At 42.6% G+C, this 20,942-nt stretch overlaps 2 protein-coding genes across 2 annotated transcripts in view; one reads left to right on the top strand and one right to left on the bottom strand.

The window, feature by feature from the left end:
* Positions 1–10,422, bottom strand: part of C1H11orf80 (chromosome 1 C11orf80 homolog) — a 32,706-nt gene extending 22,284 nt beyond the window's left edge. The window contains 2 exon segments of the mRNA XM_054972885.1: positions 6,487–6,644; positions 10,341–10,422. Coding sequence (XP_054828860.1) covers positions 6,487–6,644; positions 10,341–10,422 — 240 coding nt within the window.
* Positions 10,423–11,785: 1,363 nt separating this feature from the next.
* On the top strand, positions 11,786–19,653 carry LOC129334855 (acylphosphatase-2-like). The gene is made up of 4 exons (XM_054987215.1): positions 11,786–11,840; positions 14,962–14,978; positions 15,999–16,108; positions 18,551–19,653. Exons 1-4 carry the CDS (start codon positions 11,786–11,788, stop codon positions 18,663–18,665), a joined length of 297 nt encoding a protein of 98 aa, XP_054843190.1. The 3' UTR covers positions 18,666–19,653.
* Positions 19,654–20,942: the final 1,289 nt, after the last annotated feature.

Genomic DNA, 20,942 nt, shown 5'->3' with positions numbered 1-20,942 from the left:
AGGGCTACACTCAGTCACTTGAACAGCCTTGGCTTTAGAAGGTCAAATATTGATCCTTCCTACAGCCAGAGATGTCCACTATCTGGCGCCTACCATCAAAACAACATAAAGTCTGGTTTCAAATCTGTTCTGAACCAGGCAAAAGACCGTGGATTAACAGAACTGCAAAACGGAGCTAGGCACAGATAGGGGGGATTTCTCTACAAACCTGAAGGAAGTCCTAAATTTGCTGAAAAATCTGAAATCTAAAAAAACCCACCTGGGTATTAAACTCCTCAAGTATAATAGAAACAACAATATTGCTTTAAGCAAAAAATACCCACTGAGCTTTCAGTTGACATTTTGGAGGTTGCTAGGCAACCACAAAAATATTGTTGAGTTTTCCACACTTGTGTCTGTAAAGTATAAATTGGGGGCAAGGTTGGACTGGGAACCTAAAACAGTTCTGGAAAAAGTCCTACCCCACTCCCCTGTCATTAGAATTGCCAGGTCCTTATATCCTCCCAGCGGTGTGGGGGGACCCATGCTCACCCACACAATGATCTTCATGTGCATACTCCCTGCACCAACACGGTGGAGTCACTTTTTGAAGCAATGTTGTTGTGTCAGTGGTGGGCATGCTCCCACACTTTACACAAGGCCAATCCAGCCCATTGGGGACCAAAATTGGTCCCTGCAAAGAGCAGGAGCACTCCCGCAGCTGGTGTGATGATGTCACTTCCTGAAATGACATCATTGCAATGGTGGTGGGCATGCTCCCTCACATTGCATGGGGCCAATTCAGCCAGCTTTGGGGGGTGGGAATTGGCCCCTGCAAAGCATGAGAGCGCTCCTGTGGCTGGCGCAATGACATCACTACAGGAAGTGACATCTTCACAACCCATCAGGAGCGCACTGTGTGCCTGCCTGGGTTGCCTGCCGGTGGTGGGCAATCGACTGGCAGTTTACCACCTACCAATCGCTGGTGATTTCTGGGCAACGGAGCAAATCACTGGGAGATTGCCTGCCAGTGGCTGGCAACTGGGAACCCTGCATAGGCTTACCAGATCTCCTGTTGCAGCAGGAAACCTCCTGCCTTCTGCCAGCTGTCCCCACTGCTGCTGTGCCAGGCAGCAGAGGAGAAATGGAAGGGAGTTACTTCCAGTAAAACAATAGAGTTTTGGGGAGGTTCTAGAGTGTTACACCAATGCACTGATGTCACTTCCCAGTTTGCACTGGAAGTGATGTTGCACTGTCTGAGTGACATCAATTCCTCTCTCTCCCCGCTAGGGGGAGGGGATACAGAGGAAAATGAGATGTCACCCACAAGCTTTTACAGGTCCCTTGTTTGTTCAGCTCTATCACCTGAAATGTTCTCCTTAGTCTTATTTTCTATTTCACTGTATGACTGTGGGTATCTTTGCACGTGCAATAGCAAGGTCTTTAAACATGTCTTCTCTACAAATTAAAAATACTTTACCTTTATGCACTGTTTAAAAGAACTCTGGTGGTTTTTGAGGATACAAACTTTTATTCACAAATCACAACCCAGCTCACTAGCTGTGAGCTGCAACAAAGAAATAGGTTTAGAATGGGATTAAGTTTTATAGTGTAGACAAGGTGGCATTTCAACAAGGCTGGAAGAATGTCCACCTCCCAAGCATTTATCTGATGAGAAGACAAGAAAGAAAGATAAGAAAGAAACAGCTGCAGTTTTTCTGCTCCTGTAGAGACTGCCACTGTAAAAGCCACAGGAGTTCTGTGCTGGAGCAGCTAGATATTGGAGGATGCTGGAAAACAGATCGGGCAGAGACCGCACAAGCAAAGTCTTCTACAAGTTGGAAAACTAATTGCTTTCCAAAAGGCTCTATGAATACAGAAAACAGATAAATGTTTTAATCTAGGACCAGACTTTGGGGTTTAAAAGTTGGAGACAGCATTTCAGATGCAAAACATGCAAAGACCCCTTTACTCATGAACTCTTTCATGAACTGCTAGGGAGCAGTTAAAGTCTATGGATAAACTCAACACTGTGTGCAACGTACAACCATAAATTCCAACTTGGATACCACACAAGAGCCCTCTATAAGCTCTTGCAAGCCAAATCTTGCAGACATTGCTACCTGCAGAAAGGGAATAGCGGGGGCTTCAGAAAGATCCATAGCTGGGAAACTGAAGAGGGACCAGGATGCAATGATAGAACGGGCACTGGTGTGGTATAAACATCTACACGTTTTTTTCACATTGAGAATAATCAAGATATCAGCTGGGTGATAGGGTTGCCAACTCTGGGTGGGAAAATTCCTACGGTGGAGTTTGAGGAAAGGAGGGAGCTGTGGAGATGTGATGCCATACAGTCTAGCTGTCATTTTCTCCAGAGAAACTGAACTCTGTAGTCTGGGGATCAGTTGATATTCTGCGAGAACTCTAGGCCCCACCTGGAGATTAGCAACTCTAACTGTACAGAATATTTTGCACTGAGTTTAAAAACAGAACAAATCCATAGAGGCTAACCTAACCTCAAAGGACAGCTGAAATGAGGATGCATCCTGTGATTCATGAGGACATCCTCTTCCACTCAGGCTCTGATATAAAGAAAGCTCCGGAAGCAAGTTCTTGATTTCTGCAGAAGGAAAAATGTGAGAAAAGTTTTGCAGAGCACCCAGCTCACTACCAGCGCCATTCTAGAGCAAGATTCAGGTCCAGTAGTACCTTGCATGTTAGCAGTTGACTCTGATCCTCACTATAATAGGGAAGCTTATGAATATGGTTATATCATAAGCCCCTCTCCTCAAGTGTTGCTAAGCACAGAAATTCTGCCTGGCAAGGCAGGAAACGGTTGCCAGCCCTCCATTTGGAAAATTACTGGCATGTGAGTCATTGGCAAGACTGACTATCAGCCCCACACCCCGGAGATGTGCAGAGATCTTGACAAAGAGGTCTTCCACGAGTTCCTGAATTAATCACATCTACACCCTGCCGATCTTCCCTTATCCACTCTTCCAATATGGGCCATTCAGGGACCTGATAAGTCCCTCCTATCCAGCCATCACAGACCATCAGTCACTTTTCTCACCTTTAGTTCCTCGCAATCAAACTTCTCCCAAGGTATTGTGTTCACCTCTGGACCAAGCATTAAACTATTGTTTGGGGGCAGAGACACCCAGTCCTGCCTCAGAGTATGTTACACATTTTTTATATTGCCCTTGGCCAGAGCTGTGTGTGCTTGTTCAAGCTGCTACCCCTTGGATGTCCCCTACCTTCTATACTGGTAAATATTACCCAACCTTGCACTCCTCTCCATTTTCCTCCTTGTTTTCTAGTTCGTTCTGTGTGTATGTTGTGTGTGATTTCCTATGTGGTTGTTTTTGCTACCCCTTTAATAAAAACCATTCCTGTTGAATATCTAGCTTTTTTAAAAGAGTTCTTGAGAGGAATGATCCTTGTGTACACTAGTGGAGAAATCTCGCTTAGTTACCTCCTCTTGCTGCTTCTCCTTGAAAACTAATTCCCCCAACTCACAAGGAGACCACCAGTTTGGGGAACATAAGAGACCTGCACATCTGGACCCGAACCTCGCTCTTCTATTACAGACCAGCACAGCTACCCACCTGAAACTAGTGCCATTCTAGACAAGAGTTATACCCTTGTAAGATCATTGACTTTAATGAATTTTTAACTGTTTAGGATAGTAGGTTATATGAACCTTTTTTTCCAAAAAGGTGTTTCACCATTGAGGGCCTGCCCTGATGTAGCATTTTCCTATTTTCATTCTAATGCATGTAGTGAAGCAGCTTAAATATAGCTACTAACATGCAATTTTTAATGGCTCAAATAGACTTAAACATGTCTGAAACAAACATGGCAAGACAGCTAGACACATCTCAAACTCACACTTACCATTCCCACATTATGATAACATATCTGTGGTCTGTACAGATTTTCAAAAAGCGAGCAGGAAACAAAGTACACAAATTTCATGAAGAACTTTGTCTCTTTATATTAGTTGCCGGAGAGCATGTGCTGTGTGAACAGAATGCTGGACAGGATGAGCCTTTGGTCTGGCTCTTATGAACATGAGCCTTTAGCCTAATTGCTCCAAAGCAATGCCAATGACTTTAAATGGCATTATGTTTGCAACAGTACTTTGAAGACTGCAGCCAGTGATACACTGGAAAGGAACAAATCAAACATCTAGAAGGCATTTTATTTATGTATGTATTTAAGAAATTTGCATGTTAACTCTTGTCATAGATGCCTAATGCAGCTAACAATAAAACACCATTAAAACCCCTTATTCAATCAAGAACAGCCATTTTAATCGAGTCACAGCAAATAAATATAAATTAATCTCCCACTATCTTTCAGTAAATACAGAAACCTCAAAGGAGTGGTGGGAAGGAGAGAGACAACAAAAGACATGAAATGGAGGGTTGTATGGAGTTGTACCTACTAAAGGTTCCTTCGGATGCCTCAGAGCCAGTGCAGGTAGCTTAATGTTGGCAGTAAATATTGGGTAAACAAGAATCCTCATTTGCACTAAGATAGGTGCTCAATTTTTCTTTAATTTCATTTAGGCAGGAAGGGATGAATTCACTTATTTGAGGAGAGTTTGAGGATGAAGGGGGTGGGATTGCCAGGTCCAGGTTAGGAAATTCCTGGAGATTTGGGGGGTGGAGCCTGGAGAAGGTGGGGTTTGGGGAGGGGAGGGGCCTCTGTGGGGCATGATGCCATAGAGTTCACCCTTCAAAGCACCCATTTTCTCTGGGGGAATTAGTCTCTGTTGCCTGGAAATCAGTTGTAATTTTGGGAGATCTTCAGCTACCATCTGGAGGCTGGCAACCCTAGGGGTATGTGAGGATGAAGCACACATTTACCTAGCTAGCTTCCTATCTCAAAAAGAGAGCAAACCCATGGTATTTCTATACTGAACCTCAGGTGGGGGTTTTCACATCATCTACCTACTTTAACTGACGAGGTTGGGTATTGAACCTAGAACCATTTCCATGCAAAGCAGATGCTCTACCACAGAAACATAGCCCCCTCCTAAACTAAAGCTTGTAGGGACTCACTATTTTAGGATTGCCAGCTTTCAAACTTGTCCTTCTAGGCTGTCCCTTTAAGTATCAGTTTGATCTGCAACAATCATCAAGTGATGCCATTATGCCCTATGCAGTGATAAGTGCCAATTTTGATATATTAAATCTCTCATAAAGGGATAGGACATTTTCACCCTGTCCAGTTGGCAACCTTAACTGTACACAAATTGTGAAATCATCAAGTACCAACGAAATGCTCACTTTGGGATGAAAAGTGACAAGCGTTTGTAACACAGAGAGAAAAGACAGTATTAATTAAACAATTTTCCATTTGGGGCTTTGAGCTACTAGAGATGGGCATGAACTAGGAAATTCCAAACCGTGCAGTTTGTGATTTGTTGTTTCATGAACCATGAATTTTCACGAACTTGTCCCGGTTTGCAAACCAGTTCGTTCAGTTCATGAAAATGTCACTTCTGGCAAAAGGTCTGCAGGGAGCCCACCTACCCCCCATTGCCTAGGAAACTTACTGATTGGTGCCAGGCTGTCTGCAGTGATGAACCAAAATATGAACCAAATGAACTGGGCTAAAATTTGTCACGGTTCATGAGAAATGAGCTCCCATGGACCGCCGGTTCACGAACCATGAACCGCCTTGGTTTGTACGAACTTCAGTTTGTATTTTGGTTCCTGCCTGCCTCTACAAGACAAGGGACATCATAAGCTGCAGCTCTCAGAGTTGAGCCTTCCTTGATGTTAGGAAATCTGCATATACAAACACTAAAACTTAACTTCGTACATAATTCATCTTAATAAAGTATTTACCTCTCTGCATCTGATCACTGAGAAGTTTGCGGCGGAAATCACCCTTTGCTGCAACTAGTTTTAAAAAATCAGATTATAATTTTATTTTACATTTCTGTTCACCTGTATTTATCCCTCTCCCATCCCTTCCAGGGCCTAATTACATGATTAGCCTTTTAAATCTGGGTTCCTCTGGGGGGAGGAGCTAATTCCCAAGGGGAAATAACTCCTCCCAGCACTGTTTCTGTAAAGGAATCTCTTGAGGAGGGAGCAAGAGCCCTTCCTCCTCCAGTGGCAGTGTTCCAATCCTCTTTGGGCTTTCTTTTTTAAAAACAAACAAACATTCCCTGCAACTGCTGTGTGACTTCGATGAACCGAAGATGGGTCCAAGTAACCCAGACCCAACTTGTTAAAAACCTGAATGTGTAATTTGGCCCCTAGTGCTCATCACTTTACAAAAAGAAAGAAGTTTGTAAATATTCCTCCAAAATGTTAGTGTCCATGCAGATCGCATTTGATCCTTAAAATGGGTGGGAGGAGAGAGCTATTACTACCTGGGAGATATGAGTAAAATTGCAAAATTGCCTGGCTCTGTTCTTCTTCTCAAAACATACAGGATGTAAAAGTCCCCTTAAAGGAGTAAATCTTAAATCTACTCACTAACAATTGCACAGTAGGACTGATCCACATGTTGGACAGAATCTTCTATGTCTAGAGAAATCACAAGTGTCCCTTTATGTGCAGGAAATTCTTCTAGCTGTTCTTCCTTTTCATTCCGAAGGTGAACAATTAAATATTCTAAAATCTGAAATGGTTAAGAGCCTTGAGAAATTGGCAGTAAAGTATGACATTACAGATAATAATTCTGATTTGGAGTGTAGAAACATGAATTTCATTATCTCTGCACTGAAATCACCAGAAAACAGAAGGCCCAGAGACATACCCTAAATGCTGCAATGGGATTATAACCTATCTGGACTCAAGATAGCAACCAGTTATCTTAACTCTGCCTGTTGGCTACAAAAAAATTCAGAACAGTTTTTTTAATAAAAAGTCCTCTTTTGACGTATTGTGTCAAGACTGATTCCCAGACATTTTTTTTCTCTAAAAGATCTAGAAATCAAGTAGATAGAATTCTTTTTTAATTAAAAAAAACCAGGAGTAGAAATCTGTCTCTTTTCTTGGCCAGTTAAAGACTACCATCCCAACACAGAAAAAAGACTGTCGGTACTTTTTCCTTCCCAAAACTACTAACTACCAGGAGCTCTTAATCCACAGTTTTGGCTAGGAAATCATAGCAAAGTTGGTGAGAGAAAGTCCCAAGCAGGAAAAAAAACAACATTCAGCAGCAAACACTGTTTTAGGAAAAATGCACTTGGAGAAAACATTGGTAAAGCAAACTTTCCCCACTCTGCTGTGCTTTAGCAATCTCTTGCAGCAAGGTGCAAAGTCAATTAAAATCACTCTTAGTAGCCTCTCTGCTGGCATCACCATCTGCCACTCAACTAAGGTTCTTTCCCTACAGTATTCCTCATATTTTCCATGCAATATTCAGTGATGTTATGTGAGGATATCCTCCAGTGGTTTCCTTCTGCTGTTTTCAAAAGAAGTCATCCTTTAGGAGCATCCAATGAAGTGTTCGTAACTGTTACTGGTAGGACAACATTACATGAAATGTTGTCAGGAGAAAATATTGCTGCTCCTCCATCCAAATTTTAATTTAATTTAAAAACTGCAAGACTTCTTCATACTAAAGATCTGAATAGGCTGCCTGATTTGTGGTGGTCCAAAGTGCAGGATCAGGTCATTCTTAACAGAATAGTCCCAAAGACTGTTGCTACTGGCATTGCGTAGGTGCCTCTTGTGTACTAGACAATCATAATTACTGAAGGGAGGAGGCAGGTACAAGCAGTGGCTGTTCAGCTTGCACAGTTGGCTTTCCAGTTTCCAAACAGAGGGGGGAAAAACACTTTCCTTCACTACAATCCAGAAGGTGTTACAATATTCCCTGTTGCTTTGCAAGCCACTAATAGAATTAATCAAGAAGTACTAGGCAGCTGTTAATTTGCTTCTTGCTGGCCACCTGTTTATTCAAGGACATGGCCTCTCACCAAAGGGAGTACTCTCTCTTCTTTCTCTTAAATGGTACTCTTGGTAAATAGATCAATGCAGAACTGGTCTCTTCAGACAGCAACTATTGTGGGCTGCTTCACATTGTATTTTTTATGGGCACACAAAACATTTAATGTGTACCTATATAACTGCAACATGTACATTCAGTAAAGCCGTTATTTTGGCTGCATATACAGGTATGTGCTCTCAGGACTGGACAGAGTTCCGGGTTGACTGTACACATGGTGGCAAATACATGTTTGCCTTTCACATAAAGAGTAATAGGAAATGTCATGGTACCCAGTTGGATTATTTACAGTTGCAACAATTGGCAGAGATATTATCTTTTCTTGGATCAACTTGCTGGGACAAGCAAGCTCTCCTGTAAAATTGTATTACCATTTCCCTACTGATCAATGCTGAATCTTTCTGATGAAATATTTGTTATATTCAAGGGGGAACGCCCCATCCCCACCCTTACAATATCAAAGCATCATATGACATCTTTGTTCAGGGAAAGTTGAGCCCAATGTTCTTGAAAGACATCAAGCCCTGAGCAAAACCGCAGATAATAGCAGCTGCCACTAGAGGGCAGAAGGGAAACGGATGGGATGACTTGGTACTATGACGTTTAGAATGGCTTCGTGATTTTTTTGGCTGTTTTTTGGTATGCCTTTTATTGAACAGGGCTTTTGCGCTAGGATGTGGAAAGGTGGCGCGTATGTCTTAAAAAAGCCAATCCCTCCGACCCAAATTTTTGCCTCCATTTTCCCACCCCATTCTGTTTTCTTTCACACGAGCCTTCGTTTCAAGATTCGCCCCTTCCCTTTCAGCACCTTCCATACCTAACCCTACGAAATGCAGCCCCACTTGTTTCCCCTTCACGCTCCGACCCGCTAAACGTCACCCCTTCACACTACACTTCTCCCCTCAGTTCGCGCACACACACCGTCAGTGCAGCTAAAGCCCCTTCTCCTTTCATTCTTGGCCGCTTTTTCTTCCCGCCTAAAATTTGGAGCGCCAGCCGAATCCGCGCCTTTCCCTCCTGCACTATCCCGCCTCTCTCGGAGTTTTACCTCAGGCGCCCAAAGAGAAGCTCTTCCCTGTCTTCTGTCCAGAAACGGTCTCTCCCCTGAATGCTATGCGTTTTTAACCCAATCTCCACATTCACGTTTGAGCAGATCACTCATACACAATCTCTTCAGTTCCCCCTTCATTCAAAGCCCCTCCTCAGATCCTACAAAATATATACGTGTGTGTGTGTGTGTGTGTTCTCCACGTTTAAATTTTTTTTAAAAAAATCCAAAATAAAGAGGGTACAGAAAGAAGAGGGGGAGTTACAGGGTCAAAGGAGGGGTAGGATTTTGCACTACAAGAGTTATTAAAATACAGAGTACTCAAAACATCTTAATCAGAGTTAATATTAAAATGAATACATATACTATTCCAGCTACTGAGTATTTTCACATTTACCTTCACAAACTAAATACATTATGCAATCTACCTCATTAATATTTGACCTTTTCCATCTTATAGCTTTATATTCAATATTTATCAATATATAAACCTCATTCCGTAATTGCTGCACTATTTCATCTTAACTCTTTATATAACTGATTAATAAAGTAATCTTCTTTACTTGTCCCTAATGTTATCAATGTTTCCAAACCTCCAAACTGTTCTCCAAGTTTTTGGGTGCCCCCACCTGTTTAACAGGCTCTGACTCCCCCCTCACACTTTTAACCATATATCTAGATTCAAATTTGAGAAGTCCAGTGATTTACTGACTTTTCTACCTACTCTTGTTCGAACCCTTACCCTTACCTCCTCAAGTTTACATCCTCTGTGCACTCTCCTTCAGGGGATACAACCCTGCCTTAAGTTATAAGTAGGGTTGCCAGCTCCAGGTTGGGAAATTCCTGGAGATTTTGGGGTTGGCGCCTGGAGAGGGTGGGGGTTAAGGAGGGAAAGGACCTCAACAGTGTATAATGTCATATAATCTACTTTTCAAAGCCATTTTCTCCAAGGGAATTGGTCTGTATGGCCTGGAGATAGGGTTGCCAGCTCCAGGTTGGAAAATTCCTGGAGATTTTAGGGGTGGGGCTTACAGTGGGTGGGGTTTGGGAAGGGGGGCTCAGCAGGGTATAATGCCATAGAGTCCACCCTCCAAAGCACCTATTTTCTCCAGGGGAACCGATTTCTTTCAGCTGGAGATCAGTTATAATTCCAGGAGATCTCCAGCAACCACCTGGAGGTTGGTACCCTACTGGAGATCAGTTGCAATTCCGGGAGATCTCCAGCTACCACCTGGAGGTTGGCAAGCCTAGTTATAAGGCAAGGAGTTTGAAATGAAAATGGTATGAGTTAAAACTTTGTTTCTGACAGGGAAGGAAAAATGTATATTACCTCGGTTGCAGATGCTGAGGAAACAAGTGGGGGGCCGTGAGGGTTGTTCATTGGACAAACTGCGGTCTCCTAAATGATGCATATCCTAGCAGAGCTCCTTCTTCATTCAAAAGCAAGTTGGGGGTGCCCCCCCCTTGACCGTATTTCACCATGATCTGAGTATAGAGTTTGCATCAGGCACCTCAGCATTAGATGGCAAACCAGAAGTTGAAGTGAATTTATACCCTGCAGCAGTCTGAGGGAACATGGGAACCTATACTTGGTGCAAGACCAGCTGTTTGAAGGTGGATGGCAAAATGTCTTTGGCCAACTCCGTTAAGTACAGTATGTCTCAAAAGATCTAGAATGCCCAAAGGAATAAATAAAAGGGAATAAACACAAGCATGTATCGGGCTTCTTAATACCTGTACCTCATGGCCTATGGGTTTGGCTGGCAATTGTGAATACTGAGGGCTTGGAAAAAATCTGTGTTTGTATACAGCAGATTATCAGGCTTTCAGAAGCCATGTTATCCCTGGGGGTTTGTCAGGCTTCATCATTCCTTTTTTAAGACACAAAGCACTACCACAAAACTGTTCTTTCTACTTCTTGCTATGTCAGAACAGTGGGAAGAAAAAGAAGGGTGGAAACATGGCCTAAGAAACCTGATTATCAGTCCTTATTTTTAAACCATATACTTTGTTTCCGATCATTACCACCCCATAGGGAGGAAGGGATACTGCTTATTTCAAAACCTATAGAAAAAGATTTTGAGTCTCTGTGCTATTTGGCATTTTAATTTGGCATCCATCAGTGTAAGGCCCACACGTTTCTATGGGGGCAGAGATTGGCAGAGCTCTTTGACAACTCGCTTGTGCACATAATGTTTTTAGCTGAATGTACCATGTATAACTACTTAAAGGTAGCCTGTAATCATATTTCACCTCCCCCACCCCCCCCATGCTGCCAACTCCCAGGTTCTCATTTGCCTGTAACAAATCTAGATGCTTACAGAGAGGCTAACCATGCTCAAAGCAGGGCTGAAAAAATGGCAAATTCTCCAGCATCAAATTTTAAACATAAGGGAATTTTCCAGTCGTACAAGGACAGGTAAATAGGTCTGTCACCTTTAGGTACAGCAACAGGGTAAAAGGTAACATGAGATCAGGCTCCTTCCAGTTATAGCAGGACTGATTTGAGCTTACATTCCTCTCTCTCTCTCAGGTATGGGAGCAGGTTTGAGGAATGTATGTATACCTGGCTGAATAATAAAAGACTCTGATTTTTATTTTATTTTATTTTTTTCATTTCTTTCCAGGTGGGCCATGCTGCACTGCTTGTATCCCTACAGCTGAATTTAGTAACACAGGCTGGCCAAACTGACTGCAGTGTGCAGATCAGATAGCACACCCACACCCTCATCTCTGTAGAAGCTCTTGTTAGCTATCAGTGGCCTGCACTGGACCATGGCTTCTTCTGGGCTCTGGGCAGTTGACTATGAGGTTTATGGGGATGTCCAGGGTGAGTTCATTCAGTTCTTCCATCTTATTTTACTATTGTTTTGCTGCTATCAATGGGATTATTTTGTATACAGAGATGGCTTTTTGGTTCCCTTGGGGCTTATGCTGCAAATAGTCCTTGAAATAAGATGCCAGCAGCTCTTTTTTCAGACTGCAGAATCTTGCTTTGGTTCTACTGCAGCAACACTGGCTGGAGCTGCTGTGCAGCCAGAAAGACCATCTGCAAGGACTGCAAAGGAAATTAATTGAAGCCAATACACATGGGTGTGTGTGTGAAGGAGGCTAATTGGGAACATTAAGGTAATTTGATGTTGAGTTCACATATCCTAGAGCAGATCAGAGAGCTTTTTTCTCTTTAGTGCTGAGATCTGGGCCATTTCAGGGAGGGAAGCTAAGCATCCTTGACTCAACCTCGTTTTTTTTTTTTAACCAAGCTGTTACAAATCCATTTTGCAGCATGATCTGTGACATTCGGGAAGGAGCACAGCTTAAGGCAGCATATGAAGAGTCTTCAAAGGGCAGTTTCCACAGCAAATAAAGAAAGCTGAGGCTCAAGTGTGATGCTGCTGTATCCCTTTGCAGCATGCTTGCCTTCTAGGGCTAACAGTCACATTCTCATGTATAATGGGCTAAAAATTGGTAGTTTTCTGCAGGCATTGGCTGAATTGCTGTAATGTCAGAGAATGTTCATCAACATTCCAACTGCTAAAACTAAAAGTGTTTGTTTTTTGCAATAGAATGTTAACCAAGCATGCAGCTAGTATGAAGCAAGTAAAATATTAGTTTGAATGGAAGAACTTCACATGGGATAGAGCATCACAACAGGAGGAGCTGTATGCTGCTGGCTGAAAGGGAGCAAGTCAGTAAACAGATTAAGGAATTTTAGAGGAGTCAGGAAACCAAGGGGGCAGTAAGGCCACAGAGCAGAAGCAAGGTGTCAGCTTGATACATACTAAGTGGTGGTGGAAATTGCTGTTAAGTTGTAACCTTACATGACATCATAACAACTCAGCCAATGGCTAGAAAGGCCTGCAGGTGACACCAGCTATTAGCCCTTGATACTGCCAGGTCCCTTGACTCCCCCGGCGGGAGATCAGGCGACTGGTACCTGCCTCGCTGTGCTCGGCTTGCACAATGACATCACTTCCCAGAAGTGACATCATCACGCGGGTCAAAGGGCTGCCTGGGAACGCTCTTGTGCTCACCATGGGGCTGGATCGGCCCACTGTGGGGCACGATTCGGCCCAAAATGGGACCACTGCAGGGTGCATTTCAAGCCGCTGTGGGGCATGATTTGGCCCAAATTGGGCTACTGTAGGCTGGGAGCACGCTTTGCTGCCCAGGAGTGCACTGCGCTGCCCGGGGCACTTTGCTTGGGAGGGCGCCCCAGGGAGTGAGTCCCCCCCCCACCAGCCAAGTAAGTGGGCGTGGCGGGGGAAGGGTGGGAGCAGGTGATCCCCCACTCCGGGTGGGGGAATGGCTCCCCTACTTGATACATACTAAGTGGTGGTAGAAATTGTTGTCAAGTTACAGCTGATTTATGGTGACTCTGTAGGGTTTTCAAACTTTCTTAAGTCTTAGGGCTTGGAAACCTTTCTCGGTGGCAATGCAGAGAGCAAAGCCTTCCCCTTTTTTGGAAACTTACGTCAAACTGGATCTCTTACCTAAAGAAAGAGCCAATTTCAGTTTTCTTCTGCTTTATCAGTGCAGGAGTGCTTCAGAAGAGTCCAGGAGGCCTCATCTTTGCATCCTCGAGGAATCCTCATTCAGTAACAGCTGCCTCTGTTTTAGGAGCATGCTTGGCTTGAAACTTCCAAACATTTTGTAGAACCCTCCAACATTTTCTAATTGGCCCTGCACCATGGCAGGATTTGGTAGTGGTACCCACGACACTTTTGCAAAATTTCAAAGTCCTGTCAGGCTTAGCAAGGTTTTGTGGACCCTTGTTATGTAGGTCTGACTTTGACCAGTCCAAAAATAGTCATAAACTTAAAAAATCAACTTACTGTATCAGTAACAAAACCCCTGAAATATGATGTTAATTACACAAACTGCTATAAAACAGCAGAGCCCAATTGCTCCCAGAAGCTTCACTCAGCCCCATGTCAGATCACATGGAAACTCCTTTTCTCTGCAACAAATGGTATCCTAGCAATTCTGAAATCTGCCATCACAACACAGAGCCAGGATTTGAAGCCATATGGCTTGACTGGGAGGGGAGAAGGCCTGTATAGAAAGTAGCAAGCTGTGGCTGAGGAGCCTGACTCTTGAAAATTGGAGAACAAGGGCCCTTTACTTCTTCCATTGCTATTAGATGATCCCATGATAGAGTAGAAAGGTTTGCACAGAATGCTGATGAACATTACATGACATTGTAACAACTAATACAATGGCTAGGAAGGCCTGCAGGAAACACCAGCTATTCGCTCATTTTATAGAAGAATGTGAATGTTAACCCTAGCCCTGATATGCACTTCAGAGGGCAGGCAGAAACCCTTGAATTTCTAGGATTCCATTTGCATTCTTTACTTTATGGAATATTTGACCACAGTCATATGACAGGCAGAGGAGGGAGGCAGCATGGTATAGCCTGATCTTGTCAGATCTTGGAAGCTAAGCAGAGTTAGTACTTGAATGGGAGATCACCAAGGACGGCTCTGCAGAAGAAGGCAATAGTAAACCACCCCTGCTTCTCATTTGCCTTGAAAGCCCCCTTGCTTAGGGCTGCCATAAGTCGAGTGCAACTTGAGGGCTCTTTACACACAAACATATGACAGGTAATCAGCTGTCAATATTTAACCAGTTAAATTGACTAATGTCCCAACCCTAGGGCTATTCTCAGTAGTACAGTTGGATCATCTTAATATGTGCCTGTTGCCGTCACAGCTGGGAATCATAAGTAACCTAGCATATCAGGGATTTCATATTCCATGCTCATAAGGTCTGAACTATCAGTTCTATACTCGGAGGCCGATCTTCCTCTTCGGAGAGATGTTTAGGGAGTTCCCCCTCAGGCTACTTTGATACCACCAAACCTTTGGCCGTACTACTTTGGTCACTATTATTTGTTACTAATGTATGGGTGTGGTCACTGATGGACTTGTCTCTCTTTGCTTTCCTAGGTGTCTTCTTTAGAAAGGTAAGACTTAAACACACAGTGCAATGTGGAAAGGCTTTCTATGGTGTAGTAAAATGTAATGCTTTCTAAATCAGGTTCAGGTGGCAAAGACTGGCATGTTTTTAACTGAACACTACATTACTATAATAGTAATGTACTATCAATGGAAAAAGTGTTATTTTTCACATTTACACTTTTCAGGCCAGCCGTATGAGCTTATAACCCACCTGGATGTAGGCCCAAGTGTAGCAACTGGGTTGGGTCACTGAGATTATGGATATCTATGTAAGATATCCATAGCAGCAGACAAGAGGACAGTATGCAGGAGCTGACTGAAGCATGGACTTCTGAAAAGAATAAGGAAATCCTGTGTTATCAGTAGCAAACCACAGGTAGAATAATACCCAGTTCTTTGTCTGAGGGGACAAGTTTACATTGGCTGCAAGCCAATTAGAAGGCTGGGACCCAATCAGAGCATTAGAAATCCTTGTGGAAAGACAACAAAGCGGCATGTGACACCATAAAGGCTAATTCATTTATTGGAGCTTAAGCTTTGGTGAGCCTGAACCCATTTTGTTGAATACTGAAATCTTCTTATTGGAAAAGTAAAAGAGATTTAATTGCTGGTGGGGTTCCTTGGTTTTGTCATGAGCTTTGAAAGACAAAGAGTGTTTAATTTCTACTAAATCAGTGGCAACACTATTTCCACCATGTACTGTGCTGCTGAAGTTCAGTCCTTAAGAAATGGTAGAACTTCAGTAACAAATCCAGACAATAATTATGAAGTTGTCTGGATTTGTTACTGGGGCTCTATAATTTGTTTCTTTTCCATCAACACTCTGAAAAAAGCAAAAAACTTGTACATATCTGAAAGAGAATCACAAACCATATACCATATGCAGAGCTCCCATGTCACCTAGATTTCTCAATGGAAGCAGTTCTTATGTTCAGTGATGAGTCATCAAGTGAGGAGATGTGTATTTGTGAATCAGCCTTTAATTCCCATTCAAGTTTCTTTCACTTTCTGTCTTTTTCCATTAGTACACCGAAGAGCAGGGGAGGAAGTTGGGGGTGGTTGGCTGGGTGAAGAACACTGCTCACGGGACTGTGACCGGACAAGTGCAGGGTCCAAAGGAGAAAGTGGAGATCATGTAAGTCTGTGATCCAGGTTTCTTAAGCTGGTAGGGATGGGAATGCCTCTTGGGAGAAAATGATAGGAGATGGTGGCTAAGGGATAAGGTAGAATCACTTGCACTACTTAAACATCTAGACTGGAGTCCATGCAATTCACAAAACTTTCCTAAACATAAGTAGTAAGAGGTTTAAAAAGTTGATGATAACTCTTGGAATACAAGTCTCCCATAGAATCGAGTAGAAATGCAACCGAACTACAGTTGGAATTGTTCTTCTCGATACTTGCTGGCTAGCAAAAGAGCAGTGTTCCTCTGGTAGTGAGTAGAGTACCCTTCTCTTTTCAAAGCACTCTTGAGCAAGGCTTAAGCATCAGTGCAGAATTAGTAAACTTTATGGGGCCTAGGAGGCATGGTTTGGACTGTAAAAAAAAAAATTCACAATATGATCTTTTAACAACATTTTGGAAATAAAATACACATTTTCTGTCATTACTTTTGAGATCATATTCATGTGAGGGGACCGTGTGCATGCACATGCCCATGATGCACGTTTGTACCAGGCCCAGGCAAATTATACTTGAGCCCTGCTTTTGAGTCCCATCATGTACTACTGCTATTATTATTTAACAACTATTGAGCAGCAGTACTGTACGTGGCGCTGTACAGAATGTAGAAGTTACATGTTCTCCTCCTCGGATCAGACCACCTCTTCTTACTGAAAATTAGACACCCTCCATAGAAGTGGGCCATTTCAAGTTTGATAGTGTGGCAAATATATTTTACCAGGAGGGCAAACTCCTTTTCATGGATATATTAAAGATTACATTGCAAAAGAAGTTACGTGTTTTAAAAGCATTTGCTGAAGTTACTTTTACACACCTACTAATATAAGTGCTCTTGAAGATTGATAACATGTTGTCTGAAAAACAAATGAAAACAGATGTCTGAAAAACAAACGTCTATGTAACTCCTTCCCTTTTTCTTCTTCAATGGTGCCCTGATTTCCATCAGGAGGAAAACTAGTAAATGGAAGAAAGCATGGTCCATTGGAATAGTTCATTTTACCTTTAACTGCAGGAAACCCTCTAACGACAATTTACATCACCTCCTTCCTTCCCCATTTGAAATTTCTAAATAGGACACTTCCCCAGACTCTGTTCCCACAGTGAATTGACACCCTGTAAATCTAGAACTTGAATCATCTTGCAATTAATTAGTTGGTCCAGGAGGACATGAGGAAAATTACTTTACAGATCTGTCAGCAGCAGCAATGGGCAGGGATGGGGGAAGGAGAAGGGAAGGTGTGGTCCCAGGCCAACCCCAGGGGTGGAGAGACAGCTTCTGTAACAAGGGGCTCTGTCACCTTCAGAAAGATGACAACCAGAGGCAGTTTCCATAGTGACAAGTCTTCCCCCCATCACCTTGAAGAGAAGAGAGGGAGAGAAAACATGTGAGTAATGGAGAGAGAACATGCAAGGAAACTGGGACAGTTTCCATAGCAACCTGCCTCTCCATCTCTTCTACCTTCCTGTCGTTGAAGGGGGAGGGGGAAATTGGGGCTGCTTCCATAGCAACTGGTCTATTTTATCCTTGCCTTCATGTGGGAGAGATAACTAGAAATTAGATAATCCATAGCAACTAGTATTCCCCACCCCCACCCCCATTTGTTCCGTTTGCCCCCTTCTCTTTTATTTCCTGGCAAGGAATAAAAAGCAAGGTGTGCAAGCATCCATCTAGCCTCCTAGCTTCCATCTGGAGTGGGATTTTTGAAGAGATGAGAATCATAAACAGGCACTGGGTCAGTAATCAGTTCTCACCCCACATCAAGCTGGGCAATTTAATGTAGGAAGTGTGTGGAAAGGTGTTTTATGTTGCAGAGGTAGTTTAATTAACAGTGTTTGTTTAAAATGAATATATAGTTTTCTTTCTGGTCCCTCAGATATGGACTGCTGGTATTAGAAAGGTCTTTTTCTCATCCAAAGCCTTAAAACAAAATTTCCTCTGAAGCACTGGAAACTGCCACCCTTGTTTTCTATTTCAAGGCTTAGTGGTTGGAAGTTTACTTTTTAAACTAAAAGCTTCTTTTGGTACTAATCACTAAAATAATTCTACATGTAATTTTCTGGCTCTGTTCCCCCTACTCTTGGGCTTTCCCTTACCCTTTTCTGTATGGTATGGCATGGCTCACTTGTTTGAGACAGCTGGAGCCATTTGCTTTAGTAGCATCTTTTTGCAATGCACCTCATCTTTTTCTGTGTTACAATATGGTCTGGAATGCATAATGTAAGAAGCTCTGTTCTGCCTCTTACCTACAATATATACATATGTTAGACTTGCTGGCCTTCTGGTTCCATGAATGAACAGGTACCTGGTATGAGGATACAGGTAGTCAAGGTGGGCCTGAAAAGGAGAGGAGTTCAGCATGGGTGTACTGTTGACATGTACTTCTTCCTCTCCCAGGAAGAACTGGCTGCGCAGCGTAGGAAGCCCCATGTCACGTATCGACAAAGCTGTGTTCTCCAATGAGAGGGAGATCTCCAGGGTGGAGTTCCCGTCCTTCATCACTAAATACTAGGATCAGCTGACTGGTCAGGCTTGGACGTCTATCCGTAGATACATCAAGGGATTTTTTTCCCCACATAGAAGAAGACAGCACTATACCATCTTCCCCTGCTAGGACAGGCTCTGCTACTGCTGCTGCTGCTGACATTATGAAACCTATCTCTAGGCCCCCACTGGATCCTTGTTTGTGCCCAACAAGGAGTCATGTGTAATGCCCTTTGCTCACTTTGTTTAAGAGACTGCTATTGTGTGGCTGAGGGAAAGAGATGTGCAGTTGTGGGGGGGGGGGAGCTGTCCAACATCTTCCTCCCCAGGGAACTTTCAGCTCCATCCTCTGCAATATGTGTTCACGAGCACTGGCCAATTGTTAGCAACCTCCTTTAGACTGACATAATAAATGAAAGGTTTGTAAATAACAGTTCCTCACCCTCTTATTGGAGAAAGGCTGCCTCTTCTCCCTTGCCTCAAGTTCCAATTGGCAAGATGTTAGATTATTGTTAAAAAAAAATACAAACCTCTAGGGGAGGGGTTGGGCAGAGTAAGGTGTAGGAAGGCTTTCATATTTGGTTCTGGTAAATCTCCCCAATATCCCAGAGAATGCGGAGTGGGTTATTTTCTAACCTTTTATTTTAAATAGCATGACATAAGTTGATTCCGACAACGTCTACCACACTCTCCCCAAATTTCCTTGAGCTAGGAGAGTGAGGGGTGCAATGATGTAATGTTTAGGCAGGCCTTCTCCTGATGGAAAATAATCAGCTCTCAAATGTTTGTTCACTCTTTACATGGTATCATATTTAAATAATTAATATACTGTTGTTCCTTTTCTGAACTATGACTATAATGCAGAACCTGTAGGAATTTGTGAAAGAGTTACATTTCCTCAGATTTATGTCAGTAATCCCATCTATACCTTTGTGATACAAAAGAGGGTTCCCTCTAGTGCACAATTTGCTGTCTGCATCCCTGCCTACACTAATAAAAACACTTCTGTCACTGCACATTGTTCTTCTCTTAAACTCCTGGCTTGTGGTGTATTCAAACAATGCAGAACTAACATTCCTCACTAAAATGTAAAATATTTAAAGAGGGTGCAATCTCTATATTTGTGTCCAATAGTTTTGCAAGTAATGGTAAGTAATGGAGCTTGAAATTAAGGAAGTAATTGTGCAAGAAATTATACCCACAACATTTGTGTTAGGAGAAAAATGCCTTCTATCAAAACACTTCTGATCTAGACAGTTGCTTGTACTGTGTTTTCTTTGATGCAAAGTCTGGGTATGGGGGAAAAATGATACATGCACAATTGCTACAAAGAAAAGCCAGGTGTGGATTCTTTCCAACATTAGTAGGAATCTAGGCACACTGATGTTCCTTTATCTTACTCGTACGTATCTGTAGCAGAATCTTATGGCTTTAGTTTAGGGTTCTTCTTTACTAAACCTGAAATATCTGGAATTTTAGACTCTCTGCTTACAGATAAAAGCTTTGAAGTTCTCCAGGCAATGGTGGAAGGCAAACAAAACTAATGTCGAAAACTTTGTTTTAGATAAATACAGATATTTCAAACATTTCAAACTTTCTTTGGGGTGTGATTGTAGCAGGTTGGCATTTTTGAAGCAACTCTTTGTTATATAGGTGTAGTGTGTTTTAAACTCGTGCAATACATACTTGGTCACAGAGGGTATTGCTTAGTGCCTTTGTCCATGTGAACGAACTGCCTAACCCTATGAGGTATTTATCTGGAATGATGTCTTCAGTTTTTTGCTTGGGTTGCTTTCTCATGGAACAGAGAGCCCTGGAATTTGACAAGTTATGGGGCAATAGCTGGTCTGTATAAACTTTGAACAGCATCTTTAGTTGGTTTTTTTTTTGCCATTGGTAGATTGTTCCAGGCCAAAATTAAACAAATGATATATATTATACAAAAACATCATAAGATGGAGAAGAGACATGAGTGGTCCAGCTAGTCCAAGCATCTGCCTTAAGACAAAATCAAAAAGAGTCCAGTAGCACCTTTAAGACTAACCAATTTTATTTTATTGTAGCATAAGCTTTCGAGAATCAAGTTCTCTTCATCAGATGCCTGATCCGAACTGGTCAAATACAGAAGAGGAGGGGAGGGGAAAGAACAGGACATATATCACAAGAAGACAGAATGCAATTAGTGTGAAGGCAATCAAAACATTCCTTTGCTTGTAAATGTAAACATCTCCTTTTGGTGTGGAGTCAGTTTGCCGCAGTGAAGGTATACAATTCCTATGTAGTATAAGCCCTCGATAACCACAGC

Source organism: Eublepharis macularius, chromosome 1 (genome assembly GCF_028583425.1).
Source record: "Eublepharis macularius isolate TG4126 chromosome 1, MPM_Emac_v1.0, whole genome shotgun sequence".
NCBI lineage: Eukaryota > Metazoa > Chordata > Lepidosauria > Squamata > Eublepharidae > Eublepharis > Eublepharis macularius.
The sequence above is the reverse complement of the archived record's forward strand: the minus strand, read 5'-3'. Positions and strand labels throughout refer to the sequence as shown.

What these genes read in the sequence shown, in the direction of transcription:
- LOC129334855 (XM_054987215.1), top strand. Translation starts at nt 11,786, where the DNA reads ATGGCTTCTTCTGGGCTCTGGGCAGTTGACTATGAGGTTTATGGGGAT. An exon ending in AAGGAGAAAGTGGAGATCAT is followed by an intron (nt 16,109 to 18,550) that starts GTAAGTCTGTGA and finishes TTCCTCTCCCAG; the next exon opens with GAAGAACTGGCTGCGCAGCG.